Raw genomic sequence first — 18397 nt, 5'->3', positions numbered from 1 at the left:
GAAATTAGAAAATACCTTGATGGGGGCCGGCCCCATGGCCGAGTGGTTAAGTTTGCGTGCTCTGCTTTGGTGGCCTGGGGTTTCGCCGGTTCAGATTCCAGGTGCAGACATGGCACCACTCATCAGGCCACGCTGAGGCAGCGTCCCACATGCCACAACCAGAAGGACTCACAACTAAAAGCATACAACTATGTAGCGGGGTGCTTTGGGGAGAAAAAGGAAAAATAAAATCTTTAAAAAGAAAAAAAGAAAAGAAAATACCTTGAGACAAATTAAAATAAAAACGCAACATAAGAAACTTAATGGGATGCAGCGAAAGCAGTACACAGAGGAAAACATACAGCTGCAAACACCTACATTAAAAAAGAATAATCTCAAATCAATATCTAACTGTATACACTAAGGAACTAGAAAAAGAAAAGCAAACAAACCCAAAGCTAGCAGAAGAAAGGAAACACTCAATACTGACTCAAGAAGAAACAGAAAATCTGAATAGACCTATAACAAGGAGACTGAATTAGTAATTAAAAATCTCCAAACAAAGAAAAGCCCAGGACTAGATGGCTTCACTGGTGAATTCTACCAAACAGTGAAAGAAGAATTAACACCAATCCTTCTCAAAGTCTCCCAAAAAATCTGAAGAGGAGGGAATAATTCCTAACTCATTCTGGGATCAGTATACTCTGACACCAAAGCCAGACAAAGACACTACAAGAAGACTACAGACCAGTATCCCCCATGAACATAAATGCAAAATCCCTCAACAAAATACTAGCAAACCAAATTCAGCAACATATTAAAAGAATTATATACCACAACCAAGTGGGATTTATCCTCAGGACGCAAGGGTGGTTCAACACATGCAAATCAATCAATGTATTACACTACAGGAACAGAATGATAGAAAAAAAAGTATTTCAATTGATGCAGAAAAAGCATTTGAGGGGCTGGCCCCATGGCCGAGTGGTTAAGTTCGTGCGCTCCGCTGCAGGTGGCCCACTGTTCCATTGGTTCGAATCCTGGGTGAAGACATGGCACTGCTCTTCAAACCACGCTGAGGCAGCATCCCACATGCCACAACTAGAGGGACCCACAACGAAAAATATATAACTATGTACCAGGGGGCTTCGGGAAGAAAAAGGGAAAAAATAAAATCTTTAAAAAAAAAAAAAAAAAAGAAAGAAAAAGCATTTGACAAAATCCAATACCCTTTCACAATAAAAACACTAAATAAACTAGGAATAGAAGGGTACTTCCTCAACACAAAAAAGGCCACATATGAAAAACCCACAGCTAAAATCATACTCAATGGTGAAGGACTGATAAGGATGTGCACTTTTGCCACTTCTATTCAACATAGTACTAGAAATTCTAGCTAAAACAATTAGATAAAAAAAGGAAGAAAGGGAAAAAGGAAGGAAGACAGAGCAAGGAATCAAATAGGAAAGGAAGAGATAAGGGGCAGCCCCATGGCCGAGGGGTTAAGTTTGCACGCTCTGTTTCAGCAGCTCAGGCTTTCACCAGTTCGGATCCCAGGGGCGGACATGGCACCACTCATCAGGCTATGCTGAGGTGGCGTCCCACATAGCACAACCAGAGGCACTCACAACTAGAATATACAACTACGTACTGGGGGTCTTTGGGGAGAAGAATAAAAAAAAGATTGGCAGCAGTTGTTAGCTCAGGTGCCAATCTTTAAAAAAAAAAAAGAAAGGAAGAGATAAAGTTATCTCTCCAGATGACATGCATGATTGTCTATGTACAAAATCCTAAAGAATCCACAAAAAACCTGATAGAGCTAATAAACAAACTGAGCAAAGTTGAAGGATATAAAATCAACATACAAAAATCAGTTGTATTTCTATACACCAGCAATGAATAATTTCTAAAGGATATTAAGAAAACAGTTCTATTTAAAATAGCATTGAAAGGAATAAAATACTTAGGAAAAAATTTAATGGAAATGAAAGACCTGTATGCTAAAAAAGTATAAAACATTGCTGAACGAAATTAAAGACAATCTAAATAAACTGAAAGACATCTCTTGCTCATGGGTTGGAAGATTTAGCATTATTAGGACGACAAACCAAAATGATAAACAGATTCACTGCAATCCCTATCAAAATCTCGATGGTGTGGTGTTTTGTTTTTTTTTTTCTTGCAGAAATAGAAAAACCTACCCTAAAATTCATTTGGAATTTTAAGGGAACATGAATAGCCAAAACAAATCTGGAAAAAGAACAAAGATGGAAGACTCACATTTCCCACTTTCAGAAATGACCACAAGCTCCAGTAATCAAAACAATGTGGTATTAGGATAAGGATAGACATACAGACCAACGGAATAGAATAGAGAACTCAGAAATAAACCTTATACGGTCAACTGATTTTCTACAAAAGTGCCAAGACCAATCAATAGGGAAGGACAGTCTTCAACAAATGGTGCTGGGAAAGCTGACTATCAATATGCAAAAGAATGAAGTTAAAACTTTACCTTATACCGTACATAAAAATTAACTCAAAATGGATCAGAGACTTAAACTAAGAGCTAAAACTATAAAACTCTTAGAAGAAAACAGGGAAAAATCTTCACATTGGATTTGGTGATAGTTTCTTAAGTCTGACATGAAAAGCAAAGATAAAAGAAAAAAACAAACTGAAGTTCATCAGCTTTTAAAACTTTTGTATATCAAAAGACACTATCAAGAGAGTGAAAAGACAACCCATAGAATGGGAGAAAATATTTTAAAAGCATATATGTGGTAAGATCTAGTATCTAGAATGTATAAAGAAAGACCTCTTACACCAAAATAACAGAGAGACAAACAACCCAATTAAAACACTGGTAAAGGACTTGAATAGACATCTCTCCAAAGAAGATATACAAATGGCCAGTAAGTATATGAAAAGATGCTCAACATCACTAATTATTAGGGAAATGCAAATCAAAACCATAATGAGACACCACTTCACACCCACTAGGTATTATCAAAAACCAGATGGGGCTGGCCCCGTGGCGGAGTGGTTAAGTTTGCATGCCCCACTTCAGCAGCCAGGGGGTTTGCAGGTTCAGATCCCGGGCGCAACTTAGCACCACTCATCAAGCCATACTGTGGCAGCATCCCACATGAAACAGAGGAAGATTGGCACAGATGTTAGCTCAGGGACAATCTTCCTCAAGCAAAAAAGAGGAAGATTTGTAACAGATGTTAGCTCAGGGCCAATCTTCCTCTCACACACACACAAAAGAAACCCCAGAAAAATAACAAATGTTGAGGAAGATGTGGAGAAACTGGAATCTCTGTGCACTGCTGGTGAGAATGTAAACTGATGCAGCTGCTGTGGAAAACAGTTTGCTGGTTCTCAAAATGTTAAACCTAGAATATTACCATATGACCAAGCAATTCCACTCCTGGGTATATACTGAAAAGAACAGAAAACAGACTCAAACAGATACTTGTATACTAATGTTCACAGCAGTGTTATTTATAACAGCCAAAAGGTGGAAATAACCCAAATGTACATTAACAGATGAACAGATAAACAAAATGAGTTATCCATACAATGGAATATTATTCAGCCACAAAAAGGAATGAAGTTCTGATACATGCTACAGCCCCGACAAACCTTTAAAACATTATACTAAGTAAAATAAGCTCGACACACAGAAGGACAAACATTGCATGATTCCACTTACATGAGAGATCTACAATAGACAAACTGATGGAGACAGAAAGTCGAATAAAAGTTTGCCAAGGGCTGGGGGAAGGGAACACGGAGAGTTACTGTTTAATCAGTATAGAATTTCTGTTCGGGAGGAGGAAAATGTTCTGGAAATAGCAGTGCTGGATACACAGCATAGTGAATGCATTTAATGTCACTTAATTGAATACTTGCAAATGGTTAAAAAGATAAATTTCATGTTATTTAAATTTTACCATAATAAAAAAAAATGGCAGTGACCAGAGATGCCCTTATGCACTATCAAGTGCCCAAGACAGCATCTGGCACGTGGCAGCTTCTCGAGAATATGTGCTGAATGAACCCATCATGTCTACTAACACTTAATTCCTCCTTACTCATCATCTTAAATCTTTCTGAGGATTTACACAAGAGATGATGGATTAGCAAAGAATGTGGCTAAACCAAAATCAGGAAGAGAATAAAAATACCAGGAGTAGGGTGACGAAAAGGCACGAATTTAGCCTAATACAGAGAGTAAAACCAAATTAAAAGCAAAAATAAAGGCAGAAATCTGAAAGAGTCAAATATGCCATGATTTGAATTCTGTAGGTCTTTTCTTTCTTCTAGTTCCCAGTCCCAATGAAGTTTCTCTAGTTTGTTTTCAACTAAGCATGTCCAGTATAAAGCCACCATACCGTCATCATTAACACCCAGTTCCAGAGAGGTTGTTGTTTCGTGGGAAAAGGTGAAAAAGATGAGACTCTTACCATCTCGTAAGCAAATGTTTCTTGTCTGCAGACCCGATCTATTGTTATGGTTTCTTCCCGATGTTCTAGGAGCTTCTTTCTAACCCTGTTATAGACCCAAGAAAAATCAAACTTCAATATTCTTTACTGGATCTTCCCAAGTATCCTTAAAATTTAACTTTTTATTTTGAACTACTTTTACTTTATACTTAGAGAGAAGCTGCAAAAATAGCACAAAGAGTTCTCGTATATCTCTCACCCAGCTTTCCATATGTTAACAACCCACATGATGAAAGAATAATTATCAAGACCAGGAAATTAACATTAATACAGTGTTATTAACTATAAATCTTTTTTGAATTTCACATATTTTTTAATTTAATGCCTTTTTTCTATCCCAGGATCTATGCAGGACACCACAGTGCATTTTTTTTTGGCGGAAGATTAGCCCTGAGCCAACATCTGTGCCCATCTTCCTCCACCTCATATGCGGGACTCCTGCCACAGCATGGCCTGTCAAGCGGTGCCATGTCTGCACCCAGGATCGGGTCCGCCGAAGCGGAACGTGCGCACACAACCGCTGAACCACCAGGCCATCCCCCAGATTGCATTTCTTATTTCTCCTTTCCCCTCCAGCCTTTTGCAGTTCTGCAATCTCTCCTCGTCCTTCAGGACTTCGATACATTCAAAGAGCTCTAAGAGTTACTTGGTGGAATGTCCTTCAATGCGGGTTTGACTGCTGTTCCCTCACGAGTACAGTAAGCTGATGCATCTTTGGCAAGAATATCACAAGAATGACGTTGTCCTCCTCACTGTATCACGGTAAGAGGTTCATGATGTTAATATTAGTATGTTTTATTACTGGCAAGTGTTTACCTTGGAAAAGTTCCTATCTGCCAGGTTCCTACACCAGAAAGATACTTTCTTTTCCTTTATACTTGCTAAGTATTTGAGGGAAGATACTTTGAAACTATGCAAATCTTACTTCTCAAACTTTCACCCAGGAATTTTAGCATTCAAAAGTAGTTTTGTCTGCAACATTTATTACTGTGCTATATGCCTAATGGTGCTTATCTATTTCCCTTCTACATTTCTTCCTTGACATTATGAGGAAGACCTGTCTCTTTCCTCCCACTTACTTATTTGATTATTTAAACTAGTGTGAACTCACTGAAATTTATTTTATTCTCCAGGTTAAAATCTAATACTATCATTATTTTGTTGTTCAAATTGTTCTAGCTTTGGCCATTAGGAGCTCCTTCAATTTAGCTCCTGTACTTTCAACAAGCCCTCATCTTTTTTTTTGAGCATTTCCTGTCCTTACTTTCTGGTACCATAAGATGCTCAAGGCTCACCCTGTCTCAGCCCTGGAATCAATCACTTCTCCTAAGAGCCCTAGTTCCTTTATTGGGAGAGGTGTTTATAGAGACGAGGGGTTCTCCGTGCTACTGCAATCACAGCTTCCAGGCCTCTCAGCAGAGAGATGTAGGAAACATACATAGGTATGCTAACCCACACATGTACAAATATCTGTATTTGTCTATTTGTCATATATTTAAAATCATAAGTTTATACTGATACTTCTAATCCCAAACAAAAATCACAGGATTGTTTAGCCTTCAACCTTTCCTTGTTTATAACTTCTTTCTCCATAAGTGAAAAACCCAGCTCCTATTATCTATAATCTATTAACTTATTTGTTCAATTCTACAAAATACAGTTTCAGAATTGCTAACCTACCCCTGTGAGAAACACTAACTCATGAGCAGTTCTTTTGTCTTCAGCCTTATAACACCGAATCAAGACACACTTCTGTACAAACTTAGTTCTTCCTTCCCTGCTCTCTTCAGTAGTGTTGTTACTCATTTGGAACACAGTTAGGCTCATTGGTTAGTTTTTGTATTCTATTTTGGGTTCCACCACCCCCATTCTGGTTGGTTTTAACTGATTACTTTTGGGGTGTGTGAAAGATATGTGAAACATTACTATGGTTCTAAGAGTCAGAGTTATAAAAAACATACATACTCAGAGAAGTGTCATTCCCTTTATCTCTAACCTGTTCCCTTTCCCTTTTCTTCTACCCCTTTCCCACCATACCCTGTAGGCAACCAATCTCTATAATTCTGGTTTATCCTTTCCATTTCTTTTGTTCAAATAAGCAGATACCTGTGTATTTTCTTATATCCCTTTCTGTATCAATCTGAGTTCAATTAGAAGAAAAAAACCAAACAGTAATTTGAACAGAGAAACCTTAATCTAAAGTATTATTAACTTTAACAGAGGATTGGAGAAATGAGGGATTGGCAAATAAGAGAACTCTAGAGAACACAGGAACAGGAGATACAAGGATTACCCTACCCCTTGGGCTGAGAAAGAGTGCCAAGGAAGCTTCCCTCTCCTTCCCCCAGGACTGAGATCCGGACCTGCCGGACAGGCCTGGCTGACACTCACTTGACGGCAAAGAAGCTATGCTGCTCCGGCAGGGGAACCTGCTAGAAATCTGCCCTCAAAGGTGGCAGGAAAAGCTATTCAGAGGAGGTGTCAAGGTGAGAGGAGCAGCAGGAAAAGCTGCTGGGCCAGGGGTGCTACCGCTGGGTACTGCAGAAACTGGGCAGGGGGACACTGTGTGTGCGGCAGGACCCTGCTGAGCCAGCACATCGGACGGGGAAGCAAAATCCTTTCCTCCTGCAAACTCTCTCCTGCACCGTTTACCGACAAAGCTTAATACTGTGGCAGCTGGCAAAAGAAAAATATGTAAAGGGCCAAGGCCCATTTTTTACAGAGCAGGCAAACAAGGTAAATTTATAGATGAGAGCCAATATAAACTGATACCTGGTGAATCTTCTTTCTTATATGAAGGGGAGTATACTTTCGGGCTTTGCTCTTTTCATGCAACAGTATTTCCTAGAAATCCTCTAGTGCGTCACCCTCCCTCACCCTTTAGTAGAGCTGCACAATGCTCTGCTGTGTGGACGTCCTACAGTTTGTTCAAGACTCTCCTATGTATGTGTATTTATGGTATTTCAAGTATTTTGCAATTACAAACAATGCTGCAATGAATAACCTGTACATCATGTATTTTCATATTGTTGGAAATGTGTCTTCAGTATAGATTTCACTGCTGGGTCAAAAGATAAGTGCCTACGTAATTTTGTGTTAGGCATTACCCAATTTTCCTAGAGAAGGGTAGTACCAACTTGCATTTCCATCAGCAATGTCCAAAAATGCTTGTTTCCCCACAGCCTCATTAGAAGAATATATCATATTTCTTGATTTGTGCCAGTCTTGATAAGCGAGAAAAATGTATCTTAGTGTCATTTTAATTTGCATTTCCCTAATTATGAATATGTTTGAACATTTTTCTCATATCTAGGAGTCATTTTTCTATCTTTTTTGTGTATGAATTATTGGTTCATGTCTTTTTTCATTTTTCCATTGGGTTTTTGGTCTTTACCCCTCAACTTTCAAGTTCTCATACATTAGGAATATTAGCTCTTTGTAGTATATGTTATATTTTCTTCAAGTTTGGCAGCTCTCTTTTGACTTTGTTTATGGTGTTTTTTTGTCATGCAAAATTTTTATCTTTATGTTGTCAACTTTATCAATCTTTTTCTTTTATTACATCTGTATTTAAATTATACTTAGAAAGTTTTTCACCATACCAAGGTTTGTATGTTTCATTCTTTACATTTCGATCCCTGATCCCTTTGGAGTTTATTCTTTTGTATAGTGTCATACTAAATTTCCGTATGTCTTTGAATCTAACTGGATTTTCTCTTCTATTTGTCTATTTATGAGCTAGTACCCACTGTTTTAACTATAAGAACCTTGCAGTATATTTTAATATCCGGTAAAATGACTCACCCTCACAATTTTCTCCCCCCCAGGCAGAGTTTTTCCTAGTTATTCTTGGGGATTTTCCATATGAACTTTATTATCAACTTGTCTAACTCCATAAAATAACCAATACTTTTGGTATTTTTATTGGAATTGTACTTAATTTATATGTTAACTTAGGAAGAACTGACATCATTACGATGTTTAACATTTCTATCTAAGAACAGGATATCTTTTGATTTTTTCAAGTCTTTTTCTGAATCTTTTGGGAGTGTTTTAAAATTTTCCTTACCTAAGTTTTACACATTTCTTGTTACATTTATTCCCAAGTATTAACTTTCTTTTTGACTATTGTAAATGGGATTTTTTTCTACCATTATGTCCTCTGATTATTCATTCTTTGTATCTATGAAGTCTACTGGTTTTTATACACCAATTTTGTAGCCTGTTATTACACTAAATTCTTTTCTTGTTTTTCTTGTTTCTTGTCTGTTTTAGCATTGACTTTTTTTTGGCTTTTCCAGATATATTATCATATTTCCAAACAGAGCTAGTTTTTCTTCTTTATATATTCTTATGCTTATAATTGATTTCTCTTGTTAAACTGCATAGCTAATACTTATAGTACAATGTTACAAAGAAGTGGAGACAATAGGCACACTTGCCTTGCCCTAGATTTTTGTAGAAATGCCTGTACTGCTTCTCTGTTAAATAAGATACTAACTTTACAACTCAGGTATATCTCTTCTGCCTTGTTGGAAGAGCAGCCCTCCAATTTCTATTTCCCTGAAAGTTTCTACCATGAATGGGTGTTGAATTTTATTACAGGCTTTCTCAGCATCTCTGGAAATAATCAAATGATTTTTTTCCCTTAGATTCATTAATATGGTATATATTAATAGATGTCCTAATAGTGAACCAGCCTTGCATTCCTGGAATACACTTGGTCATGGTGTATTGTTTTCCTAATATAGCACTGGATTATTTGCTAATATTTTCTGAGTGTTGAGTGATACTAGTCTCAAGTTTTCTTCCTTTGTCATGTCTTTATCCAGTTTAAGTATTGGTGTTACGCCTGCCTCATAAGAAGAATTAAGCAGTTTTTCTTCCTTTTCAAGGCCCTAGAGCAACTGGGACTATCTGGTCTTTGAACGTTTGGTAGAATTCTCCCGTGAAACTATCTAGACCTGGAATTTTTGTGGGATATTTCCTTAAATAACTTTCTGTTTTTCCACAGAAATTAGTCTACTTAAGTTTCTCCTCTAAAATGGTTAATTTCAGTAATGTGCATTTCCCTATAATATTATCCATTTCATCTAGGTTTTCAAATTTATTTCTGTAGAGCAGGGATCAGCAAACTTTTCCTTAAAGAGCCAAATAGTAAATATTCTAGGTTGTGAGCCATATGGTCTCTCTCATGACTCTGCAACTTGCCATTATAGTACAAAACCAGCCACAGACAATACATAAATAAATGGGCAGACCTGTCCCAATAAACCTTTCTGTAAAAATCGGCCAGCCAGTCAGTGGGCTATTTGCCAACTCCTGCAAAGTAGTTTCTCACAATTTTCAAAATTTGTTTCACTGGTTGTTTCTCCCTCATTTTGTATATTTGTAGTTTCTTCCACTTTTTCCTTAAGTTAACCAATGGTTTACCTATTTTATGAATTATTTTCTCTTTTTTTTTTTTGAGGAAGATTAGCCCGAGTTAACTACTGCCAATCCTCCTCTTTTCGCTGAGGAAGACTGGCCCTGAGCCAACATCCATGACCATCTTCCTCTACTTTACATGTGGGACGCCCACCACAGCATGGCTTTTGCCAAGTGGTGCTATGTCCCCACCTGGGATCTGAACCGGCGAACCCAGGGCTGCTGAGAAGCAGAACTTGGGAACTTAACCACTGCATCAGCCCCTATGAATTAGTTTAAAAAGGCAAGATCTTGATTAATTAGATCCATTTTTTTTCTGTTCTTTTCCTCATTAATTCCCGCTTTTATCATTATTATTTCTGTCCTTTTATTTTCTTTTGGTTTACTTTATTGTTCTTCCTTAGTTTTCTGAGCTAGAAATTTAATTCACTTATTTGTATTATTTCACTTTTTAATAGACTGTTTAGGGCAATGACTTTCCCTCTAATAACTGCTTTAAAAGTATTCCTTACCTTCTGATATGTGGTGTTCTCAATGTCATTATTTCTTAAAAATTCTGTAATTTCAGTGTGTATTTTCCCTTTTGCTCAGGAGTTATTTAATAAGTTTTACAATTTCCAGGTGTAACAGTCTGATTTTTGCTTTTGTTAGTAAATTCTAGTTTTACTATGTTGTGATCAGAGAGTGTTGTTTGTAGTATTCCTACTTTACAGATGTTACTGACGTCTCCTTTGTGACCTAATATACAATCAATTTCTGTGAATATGCCATGTAGTCTCTATAATCAGGTTGCAAATTATATAATTATATGTGTGTGCATATATCCCTAAGACATATCCTACTTACGTTATTTAAAGCTCTTATCTCCTCACTTATTTTTTAAACATTTGATCTGTCTTGTGCTGAGATTGGCATATGAAAGTGTCCTACTGTTATTGTGTTTCTTGCCTCTCCTAGTTTTGTTTTATAATGTTGGTTGCTCTATTACTTGGTGTACATATATTTATAACTATTCTATTTTCATTGTGGTTTGTGGCTTTTAGCATTAAAAAGTGTCCTTTGTCACATTTAATGTTTTAGGGCTTGAATTCTAACAGTCTGATATCAGGACTGCTAGATCTGCTCAATTTTTCTTTCCATTTATCTGATATACTTTAGCCCAAGTTTTATTTTTAAAAGATTTTATTTTTTCCTTTTTCTCCTCAAAGCCCCACAGTACATAGTTGTATATTCTTCGTTGTGGGTCCTTCTAGTTGTGGCATGTGGGACGCTGCCTCAGTGTGGTCTGACGAGCAGTGCCATGTCCGCGCCCAGGATTCGAACCAACGAAACACTGGGCCGCCTGCAGCAGAGCGCGCGAACTTAACCACTCGGCCAGGGGGCCAGCCCCCCCCAAGTTTTATTTTTAAATAAATCACTGAATCACTTTATTTTAGATATGTCTGTTGTCTCTGCAAAGTTTTTGTTTTGTGAGCTGAATCCAAACCCTTTTTGATAGACTGTGTAAGACTGAGGCCTTTGGTCTCAATTCTATCACGTTTTCTTTTTTTTTTTTTAATATTTTATTGTAGTTATTTTTTTTTTAATATTTTATTGTAGGCTTTTTTTTTTTGAGGAAGATTAGCCCTGAGGTAACATGTGCTGCCAATCCTCCTTTTTGCTGAGGAAGACTGGCCCTGGATGTTGCTGAGCAAACATCCGTGCCCATCTTCCTCCACTTTATATGTGCGACGCCTACCAGAGCATGGTGTGACAAGCGTTGCCATGTCCATATCCAGGATCCGAACCGGCAAATCGCAGGTGGCCAAAGCGGGACATGCGCACTTAACTGCTGCGCCACCTGGCTGGCCCCATCACATTTTCTAATTACACATATTTCATTCTATTAGTTGCCTTGTTCATTATGAAATATGTAGTTTTTGATGGTCTATTTTCCAGAAATTGAGAGAGGTTTGGTATTTGTATATTTATTCCAGTGGCTACCTTCATACTTACATATTTTTTAATGTTCTTCATTACCCATTTACTTATTTAACATTTTACTATGTAGTTTGTTAAGGTTGGGGGGACATTTTCCCCCCAGTATTCTTTAAAACCACCTAATGCCCACACATTATCCTCTTCCTAGTTTCTCACCCCATTTTTTTTAGATGCAGTCTTCTATTTTGTTACAGTACACGACATCTGTACATTAGCCTTCCATTCTCATCCTTACTCTATTAGTCATTTTGCTGAAAATTTCCCAGACATCATTTGGTTGGATGAAGCTCATCCTCTGGTGTATTTCTAAGAAATGCCTGGTGGGTGCAGAATTACGCAAGTCCCTGTATGTGAAAAACTTTTTTCTATAGCCTTGATGTCTGAGGGGAATCTCAGCTGGAATAAAATCCTTGGTTCACACTTTGAGCTATCAGAAAATCCTGCTCCACTGTGGCCTCCTTTGTCCGTCTGTTTTGCAAAGTATGATGCTAATCTAATTCTTTTGCTTTGTAAATTATGCGTTCTTTTTGCCTGGAAGCCTTGATAATTTTATCTTCATCTCTGAACTGTAACAGTTTTAACTAGGGTATGTCTCCGAGCTGATAATTCTGGATTAATTTTCCCAGGTACCTAGTGAGCCCTCTTAATTTGTAGAATCAAGTTTTTTTTCCAATTCTGGAATTTTTTCTTAGACAATATTCTTAAATATTAATTTTGCTCAATTGCTTTGTTTTTCTTCTTCAGAGACTGACAATATGAATATATTTTGTCTTCTTTGTCTGCCTTCCATTCCCACTACTTTCTCTGACTCATTTAATGTCTCCCTTTATGGCATTTTCAAACTCTTGCTTGTATTCATACTTTCTTCATTGCCTCTTGTTAAATTTTTGTCTATTCTCCTTAAGAATCTCATAATTCATGAGATAATTTTGTCTTTTTCTTCCATTTCCTGAGTTCCATCATTTTTTTTCATTTCTTCTGTTTTTCTTTTCTATTCTTAGTTTTAAAATTTCAGATCCAAAGTGTTTTTATATCCTCAAATGCTTGTTTCAGTATATTCAATCCTGTTTGGAGTGCAGAGTTAGACCTTTCTTGTTTCCTAGTTATTTTCTGGGGGAAGGGAGGATTTCCTCAGTTAATCTGTGTTATTTCCTGATTATCTGCAATAAATTCTCTATGGATTTTATTTCTTCCTATTCATTTTGTGATACTTGTGGGGGGATGGTTTAAAAGATTTCTAGTTTACTGATACCGTTTCCTGTCATTCTAACAAAGCCCAGGTATATCAGTTTTCTTTTTTGTTGTTTGTTTTGATAGTAAGGTAAGAGAGTCCTCCAATTTTATGTTTCTCTTTATCTTGAAGGACTCGAAAGTTTCCCCTTTTCATCCTTCAAATGGCACAATGAACAGTGCTTTCTTAGCCAGAGAAGTGAGAGGGATGGGCAGGCTAATTTACCTGAAATTAGTATTGTATTAAATGTAATGTTGTTGAAGCTTTTGGAATGACAGATAAGTTTCAGTATCCATGTGGTAGCAATTATCTCCTATTCCTAGGAATTAAAATCTTCTCTTTAAGTAGTCAAAAAATTTCAGAAGTGCTGAAGGTAAGTTATTTAGCTTGCTATGGATTAAGGAGATCGGCATACATCAAAGGAGAATCAACCCCTACCAACTGCCTTTTTTTCCCCCCTTACATGCATAAAATGAGTCAAGTAGCTCCTCTGATAGGCAAAAGAAAAAGTGCTAGAAATTGATTTATTTTATGCCATACTCAAGGGATCATATACTTAGGTTTTGTCTTCATTTTTATGTTTTTAAGTTATTGGTGCAGAGAAAAAAGGAAGGTTTAGAGAAAGAACATAGAGATATAGATTTTGACTTTTGGCACAAGTCTAATTTACTTGTGGCACTGTTAAGATTAATATTAGTCAATTTTTTTTTCCCTGAGGAAGACTAGACCTGAGCTAACATCTGTGCCAATCTTCCTCCACTTTTTTGTGGGTCACCCCCATAGCACAGCTAACAAGTGGTGTAGGTCTGTGCCTGGGATCCGAACCCGCAAACCCCAGACACCAAAGCAGGGTGTGCCAAACTTAACCACTATGCCATGGGGCTGGCCCCAGTCATATTTTAAATATAATAGTTTCAAAGTATATCAAAATAATCCCAGCTGAGGAATGCTGTACTAACTCCTTTTACATTATATTGTATATATATTTCTACCCATATTCCCTATGGAAGAGACTAGAAGACAACCATGGAGATGTAGTTGATCTAGTAATGGAAAACAGCCAGAGGAAGCAATGTGGAAAGTAGTCTATAATTACTATTTAATATGGCTTAATAAAATCATTATAAACCAATTACTATGTTATTAACTATAGTAAAAAAGTATGCTTTGTTTACAATTATCAGCAACCTTCTTTTATTTAAGCCAATCTCTAAAAATCACTTCCTTAGGTTTATGAAAGCTTCATTTATTCCACTCATTCTACAAATATCTACTGACTCCCTATTATGTGCCAAAGTTCTTGGAACTGGGATATAGTAGTGTACATGACACATACAGCATATAGAACTTTTAAGTTTAGCTAAGACGACAGAAAATTAAACAAGTATATTATAAGTGTGATGAATATTTCAACAGGGAGGTAGTATCGGGGGCTATATAAGCAGAAAGTGGACCTAAATGGAGTCCTTAGTCCTTCAGCTAAGACTGGAAGGATGAGCAGAAGGCAGCAAGACCAGGGGGATAAGGAAGAGAGAGTGTTCTAGGCAAAAGCTTGGAGTGAGAGAGCACATTCCAGGAACTGAAAACAGCATAGTGTGGCTGGAGTACTGCAGAGATAGAGGTGAAAAGATCAGCAAGATCCATTCCACAGGGGCCCTCGTGAGCCACTTAACTCAGGACTTTAGCCTAAGAGCCACTGAAAGGTTTTAAGAAAGAGAGTGACACAATCAGATGTGCATTTTAGGGAAATTCAACTAATCAATCAACAATAGTTAAAGAGAACCAATTGGAGCAAAGCAGTACAACAGGCTCAAGGGCAACACACAGATGGAGGAGTTTGGATTCTCAATGAGCCTTCAAGGACTTTAGAAATGTTAGAAGATTTCTAGATATTACAAGTGCATCTATTCCCTAAGGGAGAGAGCTGGGTTGTAGTAATATGGAAAGGAATCTTAGGGTCTCAAAGATGGGGTAGGTTTTAGATGGGAGAGGAGCCATGTACATCCTGAGCCATTTCAAAGAGAAAAGTGGTTGAAAATAAATCTGGAAAGGCAGATTTGGGCTCTATGTGGAAGACTTCAAATATCTAAGTAAAGAGTCTGAAATTTATCCAGGTAGGAAAGGTAAAGCCATTGACAATTTCTCAGCAACAGAGCCTGCTCAGGTGATAGCATGATGGATAAATCAGAATGAAAAAAAAGACCAGACCTAGGAAAGACAGGAGCCTTTCAGAGTGCTCCAAGTGCTGCTGATGTAAAAATTAGCAGTGGGGATAAGGGAAACAGACTTGGGAGTTACTACAAAAGAAACCAACGTAGACTTGAAATACCTTCCTGAATTTCTAAGGTAGACAATAGAAGGGCAGGATCAAGGATGACAACAGAGCTGAACGGTGTGAAGCCAGGTGGGCTACAAACTGGAAATTATATATCACACGCATAGTTTCTCTATAGTAGTATTAGCATAAAGCAGTGTTTCTCAAAATGTGGTTGGCAGATCGGAACTGATCTCTGGGCTATTTGTCTTCCAGTCAGGACAGAAAACGAGAGTAAGCATTTAGAAACATTTATAGCAATATGACAGCAATTTCACTGTGGAATTTTTCTTTTTACTATCGAATTTAAGAAAAAATTTGGACTTTTATTGTGTTTGTCTTTTCATTCCATTTTTCTAGTAATTCATTTTCATCCTATTTTACAAAAGTATAGATCTGTCAAAATTTTAAAAATAATAAAACTGGTCCTTTCCCACAGATAGTTTGAGAAGCACTATCAGAGTATTTAGCGGGCACCTGAAACCTAGCTAAGTGGGTTAACTGTACCTTTGTAAACGCACACTCAAAAACAGACACAAATTTGAATGTGGACTGCATATTAGAGGGTATGTATTTACTGCTAATTTTCTCAAGCGTAGTAATACCACTCTGATTATGCAGGAGAACGATACTTTTAGGAGCTATATGCTGATGTATTTAGGGGTCAATTATCATGATGTGTGCAACTTACTGAATGATTCAACAAGAGAAAAAGACAGGAGGTATCTCAAACACATACAGCTAAAGCAAATATGGTCAAATGTTAACAATGGCTGAATTTACGGGGTGGGTTTATAGATGATAACAATACTATACTTTTAACTTTTGAATAATATAATGTTGAAAAATATTTAAATAAATAGTACATCATAAAAGCAAAGTCTTCCATACCCCAAAGTCACTAGGTCAGTATCCTCTGGGATGACTTCCGGATCCTCGCCTTCTTCAAGGCACTGCAGTTTATCGAGGCTAAAACAAAAACGAGAAGCAATCATGCATCTTGTCCATAGCGAGTCAGGGCTGTGTCCTAAATACATCAATGAATAATTAAGTTTTAAAATCCAGCAGGCGGCTCACAGGAGGCCAGTTCAAGGCAATGATTTCTGTGCCAACATTCTACAAAGAAAAGAATAAATGGCCGGTTGATGGTGGCCAACACTGTTAAATGGAGAAAGAGCTCGTTAAAAGTTATTTTTATATTTTTCACCCCAAATAAGGTACTTTTGGGGAAAACTTTATTAATAGCATACCAGGGAAGTCCCCCAAAGAGACCAGTTAGCCAAGGTTTTAAAACTCCTCTGATTAACTCTCCTTCCAGCCTATTACCAAAGCTCCTCCATTGTCAAAGTGTCTGTCAATGGTAGATACACCTCGCTGTTACTCTGCTTTTCTATACTAACAAGCACTTTAAAAATTAGCGAATAGGAAAATTAATCTTTGATGCAGTTCTCTCGTCCCTTCACTCCAACTCGCAGAAATTGTGCGTTCCGATCACGAGATCTGGTTCCGGCAAGTGGAAGGCTCTGAAGGCTCCCCGCTACTCCCAGGAGTAAACGACCGGCCCTCCCAAGGATGAGTCCCAGGGGAACGCAGGAGCAAGGCTGCACCCACTTGGCCCCAAGAGCAAGAGCCCCTAGGCCCCGCACTCACCCGCACACCGCTCTCAGCTCCGCTGCCGCCTCCAGGTTGCAGCCCAGATCCCGGGCCACCGCGGCATCCTCCCGGCCGGCGTCGGCGACCCCTCGGCGCCCGGGCAGTGCGGGTGCCGGCGGCTCCTTCAGCGACAAGTCCCCTGACCCGCGCAGCCGGCCACGCCACAGCTCCCCGAAGGCACCCACGTGGAAAGCGCGCGTGTTTAGCTCGGGAAGCTCGTACTCTGGAAAGTTGCTGCCGCCAGCGCTGGACATGGGATCCTGTCTGCCGCCCACCCCGCCGCACGTTGGGCCACCCCGGCTGCTTTCAGCCATGTTCGCCTCACTCCCTTCCCTGCACAAGCCGGGCGATCAAGGCCTCGCGGAGTGTGATGGGACTTGTAGTTGCGCGTGGCCCGCGCTGGCAAGCAACTGGGCTGCGCCGCCGAGCTTCAGACACTACGTTTCCCAGCAGGCCCCGCGTCGGGCCCGTCCCCGGGCGCGGCCCCGCGAGGCCCTGAGCGCAGGGCTGAGCGCATTGTTCTCCGCTCGGGGCGGCTCGGGGGCGGTTGCGGCTCTGCTTTCTCCGCAGCCTGTCGGCCTTGGTGGCCGGCCCCTATGGTTCCGTAGCGTCGCGCTCGGCTGGGCAGGGCGGCCTGGCCACGCCCTTCGGTCCTGCTGTTTGCTGTCCTCGGCCCGGGGTACGAGACTTTTCCTTGACTCCAGAGTTCGTGGGCTGCGCTGCTGCCTCGCTGCCCCAGAGCCTGAGAGCCGTGGAGCGAGGGCTGAGCCCAGGGACATGACCGGCCCTCCAGAGCCGGTTCCTTCAGAGCCTCCCCAACGCCCGGGGTGCACCTATATACCTTGTGCATTGCTGTCGGCACACACAACAGTGCTTGTTGAGCGTCTGCTATGTATCACTGTACATGATTAACCCTAATGTGTATTTTTAAACGCCGCCCTGCTGGTCTGGTGGTTAAGATTGGGCGTTCTCACTGGGTTCCTATCCCGGTCAGGGAACCACACCACCCGCTGCGTTGTCATACTGTGGCGGCTGTGTGTAGCTGTGATGCTGAAAGCTGTACCACCGGTATTTCAAACGCCAGCAGAGTCACCCATGGTGGACAGGTTTCAGCGGAGCTTCCAGACTGAGACAGACTAGGAAGAACGACCTGGCCACCAATTTCTTTAAAAGTTCACCAAGAAAACCCTACGAATAGCAGCGGAGCATTGTCTGATAAAGCACTGGTCTGATACAGCACGAGAAGGTGAGAGGATGACCCAAAAGAACAGGCAGGGTTCTGCTCTGCTATACACAGGGTGT

The 18397-nt window shown here is 39.4% G+C and overlaps 1 protein-coding gene across 2 annotated transcripts in view; it reads right to left on the bottom strand.

Moving 5' to 3' along the window:
* SNAPC3 (small nuclear RNA activating complex polypeptide 3) overlaps positions 1–17846 on the bottom strand; it is a 37871-nt gene extending 20025 nt beyond the window's left edge. The window contains exons 1-3 of one of the 2 annotated variants that reach the window (XM_023627382.2): positions 17093–17846; positions 16334–16411; positions 4452–4536 (exon numbers count right to left, since the gene is read on the bottom strand). In XM_023627382.2, the coding sequence (XP_023483150.1) occupies positions 4452–4536; positions 16334–16411; positions 17093–17409 (480 nt within the window). In that variant the 5' untranslated portion in view covers positions 17410–17846. The remainder of the gene's footprint in view (positions 1–4451; positions 4537–16333; positions 16412–17092) is intronic. The other variant, XM_023627385.2, reaches the window with a different exon arrangement.
* Positions 17847–18397: the final 551 nt, after the last annotated feature.

The sequence above is a fragment of the Equus caballus genome, chromosome 23, assembly GCF_041296265.1.
Source record: "Equus caballus isolate H_3958 breed thoroughbred chromosome 23, TB-T2T, whole genome shotgun sequence".
NCBI lineage: Eukaryota > Metazoa > Chordata > Mammalia > Perissodactyla > Equidae > Equus > Equus caballus.
This window is presented reverse-complemented; position numbering and strand designations above follow the sequence as displayed.